Genomic DNA, 20560 nt, shown 5'->3' on the forward strand with positions numbered 1-20560 from the left:
GTTGCATAGAATGTTAGAATCTAGCATATTCTATAAGTAGCAAGAATTTGATATTCTCTAACTTATGAAAAACGGATTTGGAGTTGTGAAATGAGAAGGATTGGAAATGTGTTCGATGTGATCTATTTCACAAAGTAAGAACCATAGGTAAACATTGTGTGCATGCTAGGAGCCTGGGACAAATATTGTAATTCAAGTAAGAAGTTGATTACCCGAAACTACAAATAATGAGTAATCAATATGGTGATAAATAAAAGGTGTTTTATTTATGCTCAAAGGGTTGAGGCCATATGGGATTAGTATTATTCTTGTGTTTCACATTTGCATGTTTTGACTTCCAGAATAATTGAGTTTATTAAGAATAATCGAATTATTCAAACGGGCCACAGTCGTTCATATGTTGGAAGTAGGTATGAATGAAGACTGTCGTGAATTGGTGTGTGGATTGTCTAAAAGAGTATTAGACATAAGCAAATGTTTGCTGCAACGTTCATGAGTGCTTATGAATGTGATTTGAGCATTGGATTAGACCCACGCTCACTTGGATCACTCCATGGATTGTATCACGAGTGATTGGTGAGACGATAACATCTTATATTCTTGAAACCGAGATGTGTGAGTTGTATCTTGCGAATCGGTTGCACATTGATAATATGTAAACGCACTAGTAACTTGGTGTTATAAAACATATTGTTGTGTGTAATTCGGTGCGTGAGTGCAAGCAAGCATTGTATCAAAGTTTATCCGTTCCTTTTATCCAAAGTAGGATAAAAGCGATATCTTTGGGCCCCTCGATGGTTTAGTGATGACAAACGTAAATGCTCGGCCGGGCTAGGGCTAATTTGATTTGTTCAATTAGTCAGTCGTCATAAATCGGGAATCGAGATAGAGTACAAAGAGAATGATTTGAAATCATATCTCATATGATATCTAGAATGGAGGAATATATGATCCCTTATCTAAGGACACGCGTATTTGATATGATCAGAGTTGACAGCGGCTTTGGAAAGCTACGATTGCAGATCGGGATCCGAAGTCATACGCAGAATAGTTGTTAGACTTATCCAAGTGGGAGACTGTTGGATTAGTGTCTAAGTCCATAACTATTTTGGTATATACTTGACCCGATGGTGCATGGTCCTTTTGGGTTGCCTTCACCAAAGCAACTTGATTGGAGAAATAAATAGAAAGAGAGGATAATATGATTTATTAATATGTTATAAGGATAATATATTAAAGGAGAAATCATATTTGTTTAATTAATATTGGTCAATAATTAATTGAGAATTAATTTTGTGATCAAGTGTAATTAATTAAACTAGAGGGGCTGATTTGTAATTATGTGATAGTTACAAAATAAGGTAAGAATTATCTTATGAGTGTGGTGGACGAATTTAAGGTTGGAAAGCCTTAGAATTCGAGTATGATAAGGATTCAAGGATTATCTTATTGGTTGCTTAATGGATAATCAACTAGATAAGGATAATGACTGAAACCCTATCTCTACACCTATATAAACACCCCTAGGGTTATGAATTCGTGTATCCCTTCCCAAGAAGTCCCAAATACGAATTCTAACCTCCCTCCTCTCTCCATATACCTTCTCCACTTGCTTATGGTGTTTGTAAGCCATTAGAGGAGTGACACTTGTGACTCTCTGCTTTCCAAGGTCAATTCAAGGAGGAATTGGATTGTTATTGCTACATAACAATCAAGGTATGTTCTTAAACCTATTTACATGTGAGTTCTGATTTCCATATGATAGAATTAGGGTTCAAGTCTTGGATTCAAAGTATGTACAATAGAGAAACCTAGATCCAAGCTTTAGGGTTTGTATGAGCACATAGGATGTCTTATGCCCAAAACCCATCAGTTTCTTCCCCATAGGAAAAATTGTGAATTATCCTTTCCTCCTCTTTGAGGAATATGTAACACACTTTATAAGTTAAACTCATATTTCTTGGGTTTTTGCTATGATTTCAAAAATATATTTGATTTTTTTTACTGAAATTTAACCAAAAATTGAAAGAAACATAGCAAATAGAAATAAGATACGATGCAAAAGCTTAAATGTGTCATTTGATTGAAAACATACAGACATTAGAAAAAATGTACCTCCATTACCAAATTATATTCCTAGTTTAACTAACGCCAGCTTATCTGTAAGGCATGAGATGTTTCAAAATGAGCATTTTAGAAATAAATAGAGGAAATTTTTGAAAAGTATTTTTTATATAACGAGGAAAAAAATATAACTATGTATCTTTTAAAATCGGAAATGTCTTGTTCCATATTTTATTTTGGATAAATACAAAAGGTTATATGAGTGAAAAAATGAATTTTTTCATTACCACATTATATTCCTAGTTTAATTATCGCCAGCTTTAGATCTGGAAGACATGAGATGTTTCAAAATAACCAATTCAGAAATAAATAGAGAGAATTTTTGAAAAGTATATTTTATATATCGAGAAAAAAATATAATTATATATTATTTAAAATGCAAAATGTCTTGTTCTAGATTTTATTTTGGGTAAATACAAAAAGTTATATGAGTTAGATTAAATATATTTATTCTATGGTTCTTTTTTTAAATATCAGTTTTCTTCTTCATATAATCCATACACTTTTACTATTTTTCTATATATGAATCAATATCTTATTATCTTCTAATAAAAGACTCTTTAGTTTGCCACATGTCACCCTTATAAACCAAACATTTGCCACATGTCATTTACTCGCACTTCTATAATTTTTTTTCCGCCTAAATCCTAATCATTGCTATGCTAATTGTCCGCAGGTATATTTTCAAAAGCATTTATCTTATAGTCAGTGTTGTAAAATTCTCCGAGTTGGCCAATTAATCGGCCGAGTACTCCCTACTCAACCACTTACCGAGACGAGTTACAGAATCCGAGTACTCCCCGATCGTCCCTTTATTGCAGCGAGTAATGTTGTAAAACTCAGCCAACTCGGTGATTAACATGTATAATATACCTAATGATTTATTATTTAACACACACACACATATTATTATTACTACATATATATCTTAAATTTTTAGTAATTATTCATAAAGTGAGACCATTGTATGTTTTTCAGTTTTGTGTATTCACATATATCTAATTTTGTTATGTATTTCAATTAACTTATGATTTTGACATATATAATTTCCCTAAAAATAATTCTACATGAGTTATCGAACCCAAGTACTCCTGAGTACTCCCGAGTACTCGCTACCCAGTAGTCGGCCGAACAGGTATCAAGTAGCAAGTTCTACAACCTTGCTTATAGTAACATCCCCGTTAAATCGACTACATGTCTCTGAAATTTTGAATTTTTGTATAATTAAGTTGATAGGAGTTCCCATCTTAAGGCCTTATATCATAAATTAGGTCACCGATAAATTTTCAATTGCTATGTATAATCCCAATGTTTGTGGAAGAAATTTGATTCCATATTCAAATTTACCTACAAAATACAACTTATATCAGGCCTAAAATTGTCACGATTTCGGTGTTTCTATCCGTCTACCACTTCTCTTCTTCTTCGAATCGTTGTTCATCCAGATTCCTTTTTAATATGTTCTTATATTATATTTACTGTTTCAATTATTATTATTATTATTATTACTATGTGTGTATGTGGTATTTGACTGAATCTAATGATATTCAGAAACCTCTTATACATGATTTGGTCATTGAAAACTTGAATTTAATGTTGTAGTCTATATGTTTGATAAAATGTCCACGAGAAGTTATTTTTCATATCATAGACTACTACAGAGTACAATATGTGTGTTTGTATTACTTGTTTTACTCCATAAATTTGAAATCTGGTGTGAAGGTTTGAGACCCATATAACTTTTGTTTGATAGTTATCTGTATTTATAGAAAATATACCGTAAAATTGTGTGTATATTTTATATAAGTATGTGAATGTGTCTTGTGAGACATTTTTCTTATAAATTATAGTTCTTCAACTCAAATCTAAAATCTTAACCTTTTTTCTATTTTTCTTAAAGATGCATGTGTTGTAATTGTTTGGTATATCTACAAGTGGTGGAACGTATCAAGATGGCATCTATTCTAGGGATCTTGGGGATCTTTATGTTGTTATCAAGGTAACACAAACTTACATTTTCATATATATTTTTATTTGGTTCTTCATATGGATAGTGATTTAAATTTGATTTTTTTAATGAAATAACATATATCATAATACTTATTTATGACAAAATATGGTTAAAAAAGTGCATGATTTTTTCTTGCAACTAAAATCAATTCATTTATAAGAACTATTTTTTTTTTTATAGAATTAAGACTTTCATTACTTCATTTTTCTTTTTCTCCGTTTACCAGTTTGTTGATTTTCAATGTGATGACTATAATCATTGAGTTCTGAAAACATTCGAGCAATTTGAAAATTGGACCATCAAAGTTTGAAAAGATTAGTTTTTGTATTATTGTTTATATATACTATGTGATGTTACTTTCATAGTCCATACATATTACCATTTTATGTATTAATATTATAATTTGTCAATTCTTTTATTCATTTAATCTCTAAACTTTCATCAAATTCTAAAATATGTAGTGATCCATTATTACCATAATTATTTATTAAAGGCTTTATCATCCAATGAATGAGCTTGGAGGATCACTTACTCCTTTATCGGCGGATTGGCTCACGAGATGATGGACCTAAAATGCAGGTTATTTATAATTTATAATTGAAATTGTTCTTTGTTTAATGGTTATTCATTATAGATCTTTCTTTTCCTCTATCTATGATACTCTCATTTCTCAATTTTTGTTTAAGCAACTTTGAATTTGACTGGTTTGATTAATTAGGTAGAAGGCAAACATAGGAGAATGCAATAATAAGAAAAATCAATTAAATTTACTTGATCATAAAATTGAGTAACTATAAATGGGTTAAAATTTAAACGTATAGTAACGTAATTATGTAAATATGATAAACTGTTCAAGTTTGAAAATATTTTGTTATATCTATGACTATTAACTAAAAGAACAGATGGCTTAGAAGTGATATGATTTTATTTTGAGTTCTTGAATCTAACTTTGATTTCCTTCTTTGGCTACCAATCTGATTACATTTTGATATATACTATTTCATGTTTTGGTTGGTATGAATCAAATTACAAAAATCTAAGTAAGTTATATTTTGTCAACTAACTCATATTCTTCAAAGTTGTTGGTTCAATGATATCATACACCAGCTTACAAGTTGGCTATTATCTCATAATATCTTTTTAATTAAGTGTTACCATTATCACAATTCATCATCTTTGGTGTTATTGAAGAATAAATTATATTTTCGTTTTAGCCGATTAAGGCCATTGATGTGCTTAAGTAATCAAATCCTTTGTAATAAGTTATTTGGTGTTCCCTAGTATGTTTTACTGAATAAACATTCTTTATACTCTTTTCCGACTTCTAGCTGGATGCTTGATATTCTTATAAAATTTATCATTTCTTTTAACAGAACATTTATTGTTGGCACTCTCTCCAGCTATTGACTCAATTTTTTCCCGCTCGATTCCTCATTACTGTATTCGACATATATCCCTCATATTCAACATTCCCGTTTTCAATACATGATTTTATACCAAAAATACATGTGATCGAATATAATTGAATTTGAAATCTATTTAATCCTTAAATTTTGGTGCCTCTGAATTTTGCCTCCGATTTTGATATCTCATCTGTTGTACCAATATCTTCAAATTCTATCATATCCCTGAAAAGAAGCAATATTTTTTGAATTAATTTGAAATATACCAAATATATCTCCAATAGAAGAGGAAACTAAAAATCAAAATAAAACTAACACGCTTGTAATTTTCCAATAAATCCCAAAAAATCAGGTTCAAATTGATTCATATACATATATGATTTGTCCATGTATTTGCATCTTACTTTTATTTGCAATCGTTGATATGCTTCAAACCTTCTCCTATAGCTTCATTCTTCATTTTGATTTATCATAAAGCGACCAACCATCAAAACTAAAACTAATAAGAATGGATGAAAAGAACAAGTTAGTGCTTTCTTTCGAGTTTTATCTTTTTTTTCCAGTGTTTTTATTGACCATGAAACACATATTTTTTATTCCTAAAATCAAACCTTTGACATTTTCTGCAATTGTACCACCTTGGAATTAATGATTTTATGATGTTTCAACACTCGGTAAAAAATTTTATGCTAAAAATTATTCTAGTATATGTTCATGTTATTCTAATGCAAGAAACAACAATGTCCTTGTGTCGATTTGTTTATTATATCATTTTCCTATTTATATTTTATATGAAAAAAGTACGAATTCCATTAATAGTGCGATATTCTGTTTGTGTTTGTAACCAGGGGCGGAGCCAAGATTTTAGGATAAGGGGCTTGTATATATTAAAATTAAATCTTTACACTAGGATTAAAAGTATACTTTGATTTTTGAAGTTGTCATAGTCATCTTTTTTTTTTGAACCAGCAAATAGAGGGTAACCTGACCCGATGGATCAGGAATGTCTGGCGGACCACCAAGAGGGGCACCACTCACCACCAAAGGGAACGAAGAATCGAACCCACGCCAATCCAGGGAAAATCCCCCAAATGTGCTCAGCCAAGAGTAGAACTCTTGACCTCACCCACTGAGGCCTATAACCTAGGATGCATCACAACCAGCTAGGCTGGTGATCACATGTTGTCATAGTCATCTAATATCATCACCTTGGTGGCTTGGATAGCTTTAGATTGAAAGTGGTACTCGGTGATCACGAATCAAAGAATCTAAGTTTACCTCTCTTAAATTTGAAATAACATTTTTTTTTTCAAATTCAACATTAATTGGCTCTTCCATATTGTCCAATACAAAGTTAAAGAAATCGGGTTATAGAAGGGGCTGGTGGGCTTAGGATGATTTTCTATTTTGAGCTTAAAACAATTAAATGAGATTTATTACTAATACTAAATAATCCAAACTAGTATTTCGTCATGTCGCTTGTTGCGGCAGAGAACACCTTTGCAAAGTAGCCATAAAAATATAAAATAAAGTTTCGATTGATACAATTATGTATTGAGGAGACAACAAAAATAGAATATGAAAATATATTTTGATTCATATAATAGAAGAAAGACAATTAATTTAAAACTTATAATAGTAAAAGGTAATATTACAAAAACGAAAACTAAAAATGAATTAAGTATAACAACTAAAGCGTAAGTTTACAATAAAGTAAGGGACCAAAATAATAATTTATAAAATAGTAATCATTTAATTCAAAATTTATGAGGGATGGAAACCGTTACATGAAAATAAATTTAGGGGAAAAATGTAAAAAACAAATAAAGTTTAAGAGTGAGAAATGAAAATCGAAATAAAGAATTGGCCAGGAGAATGTTACGGGGCAGCACACCTGCTAGTCCCCTTACTCCCTCCGTCCCTGTTTGTAACACTGTGTTATTGTGTATGTGTGCATGTTTATTTGTGTTTATGTGGAAAAAATATTATGAATTATACCAATGTATTTTCCAAGAAAATTAGATAATGAGCTCCCAATTACAACATTATTCTTTCAAAGAGCAATGTTATAATCAGTGAATCAACTTTCAATGCAGTTTTCTCAATATATCTTCGATTTAGGAATGTGTATTTTTGGGAAAATTATTCTTCTTTAGATATTTCTTGGAGTAGATATGTTAATAGGTTATTTCTCTTGATAAGGCGCAATGTTAATATAAAAGGGCATATTGGTTATTTTCTGTTTAAATTAAATAATGACCGTTCTTTTAATATAAAAGGGCATAGTATTTTTCCACCTTCAATATTAGAAATAAGAACATGTAGACTATATATAACAACAATAGATATTATATAGGATCTAAAATTCAAATTAGTTACATGTAATTTAGGAGGTTAACTTGATTAGTATAAACAAATAATTTCAAATACAATTTCATAACATAAAAACAATTATGGATGACTACAAAGAGAAAAACCAAAGGAATAAAAAATTACTCATCTTTATTGCTCAGCACACCACCACCTCCGTCCACAACCTACGTCCTCCGCCCCAATGCCGGTATTCCCACATATTTGTTTCTCGTTTCTGTACGTCAATTACTTCAAAAAATAAAATCTAATAAAAATAGATAAATTCGAAATATATATCGAAGTTTAAATATTATTTTTCCAAGTAATTATAATATTGTCGTGCCAACAAATAAATAAAATCATCATTTTAATTTTTTTGATAACTTTTTTTATTACTGTAAAAAGTAAAAAATTAGAGTAAATTACACGAATGGTCCCTATGGTTTGGGGTAATTTGCACGTTCGGTCCCTAACTTATTTTTGTAACTCGGAAGGTCCATACTATTTGTTTTTGTTACACGTTTGTTCCATACTATTTGTTTTTGTTACACGCTTGGTCATTGTCTTACCTAAAAAAAACTATTATTTAAATAGTGAAAAATGATGGGGTGAGTAAGGTAAGATGAGGGGGTCGGGGTTGGGGGTGTGTTTATTTAAATAAATTAAAAAATCAAGGGCAAAATAGTACTTTTAGGTAAGATAGGGACCAAATGCATAACAAAATCAAACAATATGGACCTTCCAAGTTATAAAATTAAGTTAGAGACCAAACGCGCAAATTACCCTAAACCATAGGGACCATTCGTGTTAATATTTATTGTCAATATACTAATTCGGGATTTTATCAAATATCCACAAGTACAATCGTCGATCAAAATTCAAATCATAAATATTCACAAATAGTCAAATACAAATGGGAAAATGAGTTAATAAGATAATTAACTTTTCAGTATGTTCACATCCGGGTAACTATTCTTTTTTGTACACATTAAGGTAACAAACTTGTTGGAAGTGTTCACATATGACCATTATGACCGACTGTAGCAGGTCACATCCTAGATGTGAACACTTTCAACAAGTTCGTTACCTAGATGTGTACAAAAAATAGTTACCCAAATAGAAACAAAACGAAAAGTAAGAGTAAAATACACGAATGGTCCCTGTGGACCGTGGTTTGGGGGAATTTGTGTTTTTGGTACCTAACTTATTTTTTTAACTCAGATGGTCTCTACTGTTTATTTTTGTTGTGCGTTTGGTCTCTGTCTTACCTAAAAAGACTATTTTGTCCTTATTAATTTATTTTTTAATTAATTTTCTTATTTATGTATTAATTTTTTTATATATTTAAAAAGTTAATAGACCTCACATATATGTATCTCCTCACCATTCCATCTCTCATCCTCCTCCTATCTCATAACTGTATCTCGTCACATATCCATATCTCCTCACAACATATCTATATTAAAAATAAATTAATAAGACCATCTCCATTTTTTCCTCCATAAATGGAGTAAAAAATAGAGTAAATAGTATTTCATCTCCAACCCTACTCCATTTTCTACCCCATTTTTTACCCCAAAAAGTATATTCCTGGAATATTCCAGTTTTATAACTTATATATATTGTCAAATACACCCCTCTACTAATTAAACTCTATATTTATGATTAATTAATATAAATTAGTATACAATATGATATTATAAATATTAAATATTGCATTTAAATTATAATTAATAGATAAAATAAACTAGAAATGTATAAAATAAAAATGAGAGAGACTAAAATTGACAACCAAACTTCACCTCATTTTTTAGAGATATGAATAGTATTCCCCCATATATGGGGGAATACTATTTATATCTCCAAAAATGGAGGTGAAAATGGGGTAGGGTTAGAGAAGAATGGGGGAAGAAATAGAGAAAGAAATGGAGTATGGGGTGGGTTGGAGATGCCCTAAGGGCACAATAATGGTTTAATTTTGTAAGATATGTGGGGTCTATTAATTTTTTTAAATATATAAAAAATAAATACATAAATAAGAAAATTAATTAAAAAATAATATAATAAGGGCATAATAGCCTTTTTAGGTAAGACAGAGACCAAACGCGTAACAAAAATAAACAGTAGGAACCTCCAAGCTAAAAAAATAAGTTAGGGACCAAAAACACTAATTCCCCCAAACCATAGGGTCCATCCGTGTAATTTACACTTACTTTTTGTTTTGTTCATATTCGGGTAATTATTTTTTTTACACATTTAAGTAACGAACTTATTGAAAGTGTTCGCATCTAGGATGTGACCTGCTACAGTCGGTCATAATGGTCACATGTGAACACTTCCAACAAGTTTGTTACTTTAATGTGTACAAAAAAAAGATAGTTACCAAGATGTGAAGATATCTAAAAATTAATTATCTTAGCAAGTCATTTTCCCAATACAAATCGTCAATCAAAATTCAAATCATTGTAGATATTAATTTGAACTATTCATTATATCCTTATAAACTTATAAACATCCATGTTTGTAAATGAATAAATTTATTTTAATCATTGATTAATCACACTTATGATTAACTTTTAATGTTTTTCATATCAACTGTGGTGATGTACGGTTATAACCTACTAAATACATAAAAACAAAATAATGAGTTTGCCGACAAAAACGAGATATGATAACAAAATCGATTTATTACCATTGACTTGTTGACACGTTTGCTCGATCCAAAAAAAGTAGAAAATCATTAAAAAAACTACTTTTCCAACTATAAAATTTCCAATTTCACAACTCCAACGCTTCAAGGACATGTACAACATGTTTAAAACTTAAAATCCAATACAAAATTTAGAAATTATGTCTCTGGAAAAAGAATAGCCAACTGAAAGCCTTTATCCGTATGAATTTACAAAATCGCCATTAACGACCTTCGAATCTTCGATCACACAGTCTGAGAAAAGAAAAACCCTCTGTAGAATGGAAGGTCTAGTGAAAGGTTTGCTTAATGTGGCATTTGGAGACGACGATCGAGAAAAGAAGAGAGAAGAAGATGAAATTGATGAACGATCTAGATCTACTTCGTGGGCGCAGGTAAAGTATAGTTGATCGAGTTATGTATTACTTTTTTTTCTTTTTAAAGTTTTTGTTTACTGATGGATCGGATGTTTCACAGGTTGTGTCCGGCGACAAGGATGATGATGATGAAGATGAACAGAAGTATAGTAGAAACAGCAATCGAAGAAATGAGGTTAGTGTGAAATTGAGCTTTTATGGTTTAGGTTCTTAAAGTGAATCGAGATTTTGTGTTTGGGTTTTGTAGGAAGAAAAGAATGAACAATGGGGATCTGGTGGATCAAACACTTATAGGCGACCTCAACAGGTAATGTTAAGTTAATTTGCCGATTGTGGATCAGTGGATCGATCTGTTTTCTGCTAATCGACATACATAAAGTCAACAATCTCATTTGCTGACAAAATTGTTAGATCATTTTGATCGAAGTTTCCTGTTCATATGCGTTCATGTTATTGAACTGTCTGAATTGTAACATAATGTAAGAAACGTCTGAATTGCAGGCTGTGAATGATTATAATCAAAGGCATCCTGATCAACAGGTAGTTTAGTTGTTCTTACAAATCTATCACCATTGTTGATAACTTAATATCCAACAGTTTAAGTTCATGAATACAGACTGAAGAGGAAAACAATGATGGCTGGGAGACTGTTGGGAAGAAGAAGCCTGCAAAAAAACACCAACAGGTAATTAAGTTATTAACTTATTCCATTCTTCTTTAATTTCAAACTTCTTTTAACTAAAAAACTCACAGGTTCAAAAAGACAATTGGGAAAACTTCAAACGTCCTGCAAATGAGCAAGAATATTCTAATGAAGTTTCACATACTTCTCAAATGGAACCCTCAGAAGATGAACTCAATGACCTCAGCCAAGCTTGCAACAAGCTATGGGAGCTTGATTACAACCGTTTAACACCTGGACAAGACTATGAAATCGACTGTGGTGAAGGAAAGAAGACATACCAAAAGCAAGATATGGCAGAAGGAAGCCTCTTCACTTGGCTAAGTGAAGATGTTCTAAAAAAACCTACAATTTCCCGATTCTGTTCTCTTTTAGATAACTATAATCCACACGAAGGGTATAAAGAACAAGTCACTTCTCAAGAGAAACAAGAACAAGCTGGTTTCATTGAAGAGATATGTAGAACTGCACCAATTATATACCTTTTTAAGTATCTTTGTGCTAAAGGTATTGTATCCCATGATTATGCGGAGTTTAAAGGGCTTTTGACAAGTCTTTGGTTTGATTTATATGGTCGTGGTGGCACCTCTAGTTGTTCTTCGGCTTTTGAACATGTTTTTGTTGGAGAAATCAAAAGTCGCGGGGAGCAGTCGGTTTCAGGCTTCCATAATTGGCTTCAGGTGCGTCTTTTTAGGCTGCATTTGTTACACAGGACAAAAGGTTGTCTTTTTTGTCCAATTGAAAGTGTCTCAACTTGTTTCACCTTTTTGTGTGAGATAAAAAGTTAACATTTTTGTCCCATCAACATCACTGTACTAGTCCTACTGTGTTCCACTTTTCGTACATGACATAAAGTTACCATTTTTGTCTTATCAACATCAATACTTTTTGGACACGACAGAAAGTTAACATTTTTGTCTCATTAACATCAGTATTGTACTAGTCCTACTGTGTTCCTGCTTTTTTGTTCAGGACAAAAAGTTGACATTTTTGTCTTATTAACATCCGTATTGCGGTATTGGTCCCACCTTTTTTGGTGGAAAAAAAATTGTCCTTTTTTTTTAATATAACATCTTTCTTAGTCATACTGTTATGCCAAACACAGTACCACCTACGTCCTGTATTAAAAATTATGCGAACGAATCAAAAAAATATTTATTCTAAGAAATTGTTTTATGTATGAAGTTTTACATGGAAGAAGCAAAGGGGAGAGTCAATTATCAAGGCTATATCTTTCCGCGAAGGCGTGGGGAGACAGTAAGCAAACCATCATCCATTCCTCTTGTATTTTTTTTTCAATAATCTTTTAATAGCAAATTGCACAAAATAGCAACGTACTTTACTCTTTTTTACCAATATGCAACAAATAAATTACCATCTCTATAAAGTACGTTGCTATTATGGGTAAATAACTCATTTGTAAAAAATGTTGCAATTCTTGATAAAGAAATGTAAGTTGATTGTGAAAAAAAAAATAAAAAAATCAAAGTATGTTGGTAGTTTAGATAATTATTAATAAAGTACATTACCTGTATTGGCAGCCTGACTCTGAGAGTCAGTTGCTGACAATCCAATTTGAATGGAACGGTGTGTTGAAATCGGTATCGAGCACGATGATTGGAGTGAGCCCCGAATTTGAGATTGCTTTATACACATTATGTTTTTATATGGGAGGTGAAGAGAACCATGTTGAACTTGGTCCATACTCCGTGAATATCAAGTGTTATCACCTTGGAACTAAACTTGGATCCGCTTTTCCCGTTGCGGATTCTTGAATCATAATATTTTGTATTTTTTCTTTTAATTTGTGAAATGGTGTAATTTGATAAAGGATTGATGTACGATATAACTTGATAACTTGATGATTGTTTTTATTTTGCGCGATTGTTGCGCATGTAACTCTACTTTGACCTTGATCTAGTAGCCAATATTATGTTATGGTATGTAATATTTTGGATCTTTGATGTTTATGTGTTGGGATTCTTAAACTAATTCATAGTCTTGATGTGAACACAATATTCATTTGGGAAAAACAAATAATTAAAAAATTTATTAACCAAGACTACCAAGGAGTTATATTCTAAATGAATATTAACAGAAACAATCGAAACCAAGAAACTAACCACCCGAAAACATATAATCACTATATTACAAGTACCTTAATATGAAGCTTCACCCAAAGATGAATACATAATGTTTTTAGAAATCCAAAATCAAAACTAGATGCTCCGATAAAAATAAAGAAACTAACTAAGCTCATAAATTGGAACTCAAGAATTTGGTATCTCTAACTGCTCTAAATGTTTTTCTCCATTTCTCAAATAAAAAAGAAAACTAACCCTAAAAACGTTGGCAAAAAATAGGAGAAAATTATATTTGAACCCAAAATCTCGACGCCTAGATTGGCCTGGTTTGTGGCAGGATTAGTCCTCTAAGGTGGTCAGATTGCGAAACATAGTTTTCTGGGTAGTTGCTTATGTAGTTGTATCTTTGGGTACTAAAGTGACCTTATGATATATATAAATTATTGTTTGTTATGAACACGTACTTAAAAATAAATTATAAATATTGCCTCTTCTTATTAATTTCTTGTAAAAATTTAGTTTTATGAGGCAAATATAAATTGTACATATCAAGATGGAAATTCTATGCGTAAAAGTAGATTATATTTTATCAAAATTATGATCGTAAAAATATCAAATGAAACTCAGTCTTTCAAGAAGGAGAAAATGATTGATATCTAATTTAGTGGATTAATTTTAGGAAATTCATTAACTTAGAAACAAGGTATTTTGATTTTTATAATCCTCATGTTAATTGAGGATCGAATCATGGCGACGATATAAAAATTTTAACACTTTTTTTTAAGTAGATGGATGAAAAAAACAAATGAATTATCGTCGTCATGATTCCACTAAAACATAGTCTAAAAATCACATCATTTTTGTAAATTCCACTAAAACATAATTTGGTATTATATGCGAAACCAAACACCACAATGGAATGGAGTTAAATTCCAATGCTTCCCATTTATGATTAAGTCAAGCGAACCAAACTCCCCCCTTTCAAGTTGTTTCGAAAACAACCGAAAAGTAACAATTATTCGATAACACAGATTTAGAACACATAGACCTTTATATTAAGAGTGTTAGGGCTTAAGAACTTCAACAAACAATTCAACAATTCCACACAACAAGAGTAATAATGCAAAACGAAAAATAAGACACTGTTTAACATGTTTCACATGATTAGGATGATCGACTACATCCTAGAGAGAGAGAGAGAGAGAGAGAGAGAGAGAGAGAGAGAGAGAGAGAGAGAGAGAGAGAGAGAGAGAGATCTTATTATTCGGTTGAATGGCTCGGTAGTTGACATAAAATTGCCAATAAGACTAAGCCAAGAAATTCAAACGAAAAACTGGCCCATGATAAAATTGAAGGTAAATATGATATAAGAATTAGCCCATGAAAAATTCCTCATTGGACGCTACCCCCAGCCCCCGAAACCCATGCTTGTTTTGTCTAGCAACTATAAGGTCAAATGGTGAATCAGTTCCACAACTTAAAAAAGGGATACACATATGAAAAAGATATTTGTTGTATACATAGGTGTTTAGACTATGTTTAGCGTCACAACCCAATTTTACATTAAAATAATATTTTTTCACCCTTTCATCTATATAACCAATACTACTACCAATCTTAACATTTTTATCATTTATCAACAACCCAACCTAACATATAAAATATTATTTCTTTTTCCATTTATATATAATACTCACACTTTTATTAAAAATTAGAAGTATAAAAATACACGTGGCTTGTGGGGATTGTTGGTGATTTTATATCATTAATGTTATTAAAGTGTAATGAGGTTAATTTGTTGATCAATGTCACTCTAACAGTTATTGAACAAATCGGTACGGTGCGGAGTGCACATTTGTTTAATTTTGTCTTTGTTGAAAATATACTGATGTTTAGGGGATTCCCTTGAACCAACGGGGGTCCGGGGCAGTGCCCCTAGAAGCGGAGTCCAAGGGGCAGAGCCCCTGACTGAGGTCGAAATCCAGATTTTTGGTAAATGTACCCGGTTTTATGATCCATATTCTAGACCCGAATTTAAGTTGGTTTATGACGTTTGGACAATTTTAGTACATAAAACTGTCATGTGGCAGTTTTAAGTGATCATATTCGAAATCTGTGGTTGGTACTCTTCTTCTTCATAACATCTTGAACATTATCTTTTCTGTTTTCTCAATTTTCTGAATCTTATCCGATTAAAAATTGGGAGTACCACCTAAATACTTTTATCTGAAAGTGTTTAACACGATTCTCAGAATTTCCAAGCTTTTCTATACCCTAATTCTAACAGGGGTCGGAGAAGTAAGGTTGCAATCTTTGATGGCTGCCAAACTTGGATTGTCAAACTCAAGACACCTCCAATGTATTTTCTCTTTTTTTTTTATTGAGTTATATATGTATTATACAACCAACCGGTCGACTCTTTTGGTCCAATAAACATGGTCTTAGGAAGAACTTCTTATAAATGGTTACACATATGTAAGCTTGCATGCCAAGGCTATTTCAAGTATAATTCAGGTTTGTGTTTTGTTTAATTAGATGATTTTTTTTTGTTAGCTAGAAAAGTTCTAAGTATATAACCATTGTCGATTCCATTTCGGAAGCTGAGTAAATAACTTCATTGAGTGAAACAAAATTTGGATTTATTAAGTTCATATTAATTAGAGCTCAACATGGTTTCTTCACAATAGTTGTGTGATTGCTTTCATTAACGTTACATGCATTTATTGTGATGGGAATCATAACAAACCAAGATTGGTGTAAACGTATGACTGATCATATTAAATCATTATTTCTTATGATATACTTATAGTTGAAGTATGATGTATATAAAGGCTTTTTAGTCCCAAAGTGACAACCGATGGTAATTAGGGTTGTACACAAGCTAAGTCGTGTATTGACAACCACGAAAATCGATTCGAATAAAAAACCTCGAGCTCGACTCGACCGAGCCATAATATTCCAACACAGGCTCAAACTCAATAAAGTAATTAACACTTTAAAGTTCGGTTCGAATCTACTTGAGTCGATTAGTTATTACCTTAAATTATATATAAAAAAATCATTTTAAGCACTTACTTGCTCTAACTTATTAGGTGTGATTATGGAAATACTAATAGAATAGAGCGTAAAAGTGTAAATGTAACTAGACTCAATTAGCTAGAGAGCTTCATGAACCAATAATCTAATGCTCTAGCTTGACTCGATAAGATGAGATCGAACTCGAGCATTTAAATTCATTAGTCGATTCCGACTATTTTTATATCAAGCTTAGTTACGTTTTCATTTTTCTTAGGGTCATGTCATTCCTTAAACTTACTAAAAACATTAAGTCATTATTTCTTACAATATATTATTAGATCCAAAGTGACAATCATGGATAACTAAGTGTAAATCATTATAGAAGTTCTATTAAGCTCCAATTGACTATGTGTGATTATGGAAATATGAATAGAATAGAGTGTAAAAGTGTAAATGTAACTAAGCTCAACTATAAAAGAGCTTCTTACACATCAGTATCAGATTTTATGCTCTCTCCTTGAGTTGAGCATACAATCTCGTCTAGTAAATATGTGGAATTAGGAGTACATTAGATTTTTTCTTAAAAAAACTAAGCTCAATCAAGCAATTGACGAACCAAGTATTCAATACTTGAGCTCGACTCGATAAGATAAGATACTCGAGTAGCTTGAAGTCGAACTCTTGAACCAAGTTGATTTAACTATTTTTCGAGTCGAATATTTTATGAGTTTGCTAGAATCGGTTACACCTTTGTCGTAATGATAGTAAAATTATATTCTTACCATCAATATTATTTAATTTTTAGATTTAGGTCTGTTAGCATCCAGTTATTCCGATTTAACTGTTCGATCAATGATTTACAATTTATAGACATTGATAAGGACCATCTATATAGCAAACCTTATGATGGCATAACCTTGAAATAAAAGGCGGGGTTATACAAGGAAATGACACTTCGTGTATTCGTGTCATGCAAACGTGTCAGGCACAAATTTGACACGGTATGAATACACGAAAAGAAATAAATTTTATCTCAATTTTCAAGATGTATTCATGTCGTATATTTGTGTCGAGTCATGTCACTCAGATTCGTGTCTCGGATTGCCAGACTTTTGGTTGGCTAATTGGTGACATTTTATAGATGAAGCGGATTGGATTGTTATTAATTTGGTTATACAAAATCAATCTATGCGATCTATTCCATGAACAACATCAATTCCTATATTCCTTATTTCTTTTATTTGCATTTTTATCGGCGTGTTTATCGTAAAAAACCTTAAAGTTAAGTGTTAATATGTTATATGTAGTCATGTACATTTACATTTGAACAATAAAACAGACATGAGTATTCTCAATATAGGTTTATAATAGTTTTTAATTAGGTTGCGAAACTAATTTGAAATTAATGATTCTGAAAATTTCAACAAAGCAGTGTCGTGGAAAACATAAAAACCTCTATTTAAATAATTTAAATCACACAAAATATTATCTTTGTCCTAATTTCTCTGGACTTTTGAATAAAATCAAAACATAGAGAAAACTCCAAACATATACAAAAAGAAAAGACAAGAAAAATGAATATTCGTCGTAATTTCCATTGCATATATTTAAGGGTGCATAAGCTTTCATCTTCAACAAGTCTTACTCGTGGGTGTTTCAACAAGTCTTCTTCGTGTAGACCCAAAAGGTAGTTGATTTGTAGTCGACCTGAGCTCATAAATGATGGCCAAAGTGGTGGTGGTTAGCGGCATCGTGGCGGTGCTTGGAATAACATCTATGGTAGCAGGTTTTGCTGCTGAACCTACTAGGATTAAGGTAACAATAACACCAAAAAAATTCATCATATTTCCATAACATCAACTCATTGATTCGATCACAATAGTCATGACCATGTTCGTATGTTGCACCTAATGCAGGCATCAAAAGTTTATATCGAGCATTTATCATGTGTTTATCCTAGTAGTCATTCGATCCGATTTGGAATATTGGCGCTTGTGTGCACAATAATAAGTCGAATCCTTTTACTCATTGTAGTCGGGTGTTGTTGTCGTCCTAGTGGCTACACATCAACCCCGATCAAAAACAGTAATGTCTTCAATATCTTGTCATGGTACGTGAAATTTTAGATTGTTGGACTATATATTTTTGGAGTAAATTACACAAATGGTCCCTATGGTTTGGGGTAATTTATGTGCTTGTTCCTAACTTATTTTTTTTTAGATTGGAAGGTCCTTACTGTTTGTTTTTGTTAAGCACGTGGTCCCTATTATTTGTTTTTGTTACGCGCTTGGTCCTTTTCTTACCTAAAAAGACTATTATTTAAATAGGAAAAAATGGTGGGTTATGTAAGGTAAGGTTAGGGGGTGGGGTTGAGGGTGTGTTTATTTAAATAAATTAAAAATCAAGGGAAACATAGTGTTTTTAGGTAAGACAGAGACCAAATACGTAACAAAAACAAAAAATAAAGAACTTCCGAGTTAAAAAAATAAATTAGGAACCATACCTGCAAATTACTCTAAACCATAAGGACCATTCATGTAATTTATGCAGTTAAAAAAAATAAATATATATTTTGAGAACAACCAACGACAAGGACCTGTCCAAAAAAGGAAAGGACACACTCACATCATCAAAAATAATACAAAAATCTTGACTAGTCGGGTGTTATAAATTTCTTTGAGCTGACATGATTTTTTTTTTTTTTTTTTGGAAAAATCAAGGATAGCGTCGGTTGTAGCAGTGATTCTATTTTTAGTAGGTTTGGTGGTATATAATCAAGAGCGCATGCAAGAAAAATACCATGGTAGGCTTACGTGCGACGTCGTAAAGCCTGGGCTCTTTGTATCTGGTGCCTTGTTTTCATTTTTTAGTTCTTTTTTCGGGATTGTGGCTTATACTTCTGTATCTTCGTCTATACAAACAACCTCACAGCTTGACATTGAGCTACCCGTTGGTGATGTTGATGTAGAGAAAAGCCCTGTGCATCCATGACAACACTAAGAATCGAAACAACATAAAAGCATGGTTCATAGCATTTGTGTTAAATTTGTCACACATTTAATAACGGAAAAACAGTAGATATATCATAAATTTGTCACACGTTAAATTTTGATATATTAACAACAAACAAATAGTGGTTGCGATTGAATTTTTTGTAAATATGGGCCGGTGGTTTTTGTATAACAAAAATGAATGGTTTTTAGAACAAATTAAAATTTGATTGTTAAAAACGAGAAGAATATCCAAATATAGTGGTTTTTATGTTATTAACCAAAAAAGATAACTAGGAAATAGTAACAAAATAAAAACAAATTATTACTAGAATTGTATGAGTTGTTGTTCAACAAATTAAAACCCAAATAAAATTACATTTAAATGAAAAAATCATATCCAATTTGTCATTAACCGTCACAAGTAATAAAATAAGAATTAAATTGCAAACAAATCACAATTGATATCACTTTATTAGTTTATCACAAATTATGAAATAATGCAAACAATTCAATAGACATACTCTTGTAGAGTTACCGTTTTGTTCGACTGTTTATTTATTTTTGTAAGTTGGCCATTAAAAAACATTTCATAATTCAAAATGATACATTTTCACTTACTTGATGAGACATTAGACAACTTATCCGTTAAAAATAAAGCAAATTTTAGATAAAAACATTAAAATCGATTCACAATTTCAATAAAAATAATATTTCACAAACCTTATACGAGTTGGGTTCCATTCATGTTAAAGATAAAATCAATTCATAATTTCATAATTTTTAATAAAGACAAAATTCTAATTTGAGAACAACAAAATTCCATACCC

General features: G+C 31.4%; 2 protein-coding genes across 2 annotated transcripts; both read left to right on the plus strand.

The window, feature by feature from the left end:
• The first annotated feature begins 10790 nt into the window (after positions 1 to 10790).
• LOC111901181 (uncharacterized) lies at positions 10791 to 13608 on the plus strand. The gene is made up of 8 exons (XM_023897063.3): positions 10791 to 10974; positions 11057 to 11131; positions 11204 to 11263; positions 11458 to 11496; positions 11573 to 11641; positions 11710 to 12318; positions 12824 to 12895; positions 13180 to 13608. Exons 1-8 carry the CDS (start codon positions 10861 to 10863, stop codon positions 13411 to 13413), a joined length of 1272 nt encoding a protein of 423 aa, XP_023752831.1. The 5' UTR covers positions 10791 to 10860; the 3' UTR covers positions 13414 to 13608.
• A 4792-nt stretch (positions 13609 to 18400) lies between these two features.
• Positions 18401 to 19913, plus strand: LOC111901201 (uncharacterized). Its single transcript, XM_023897085.3, has 3 exons — positions 18401 to 18555; positions 18657 to 18850; positions 19461 to 19913. The coding sequence occupies exons 1-3, from the start codon at positions 18460 to 18462 to the stop codon at positions 19729 to 19731; spliced, it is 561 nt and encodes a 186-aa protein (XP_023752853.2). The 5' UTR covers positions 18401 to 18459; the 3' UTR covers positions 19732 to 19913.
• Positions 19914 to 20560: the final 647 nt, after the last annotated feature.

This window comes from Lactuca sativa, chromosome 6 (assembly GCF_002870075.4).
Source record: "Lactuca sativa cultivar Salinas chromosome 6, Lsat_Salinas_v11, whole genome shotgun sequence".
Classification (NCBI taxonomy): Eukaryota; Viridiplantae; Streptophyta; class Magnoliopsida; order Asterales; family Asteraceae; genus Lactuca; species Lactuca sativa.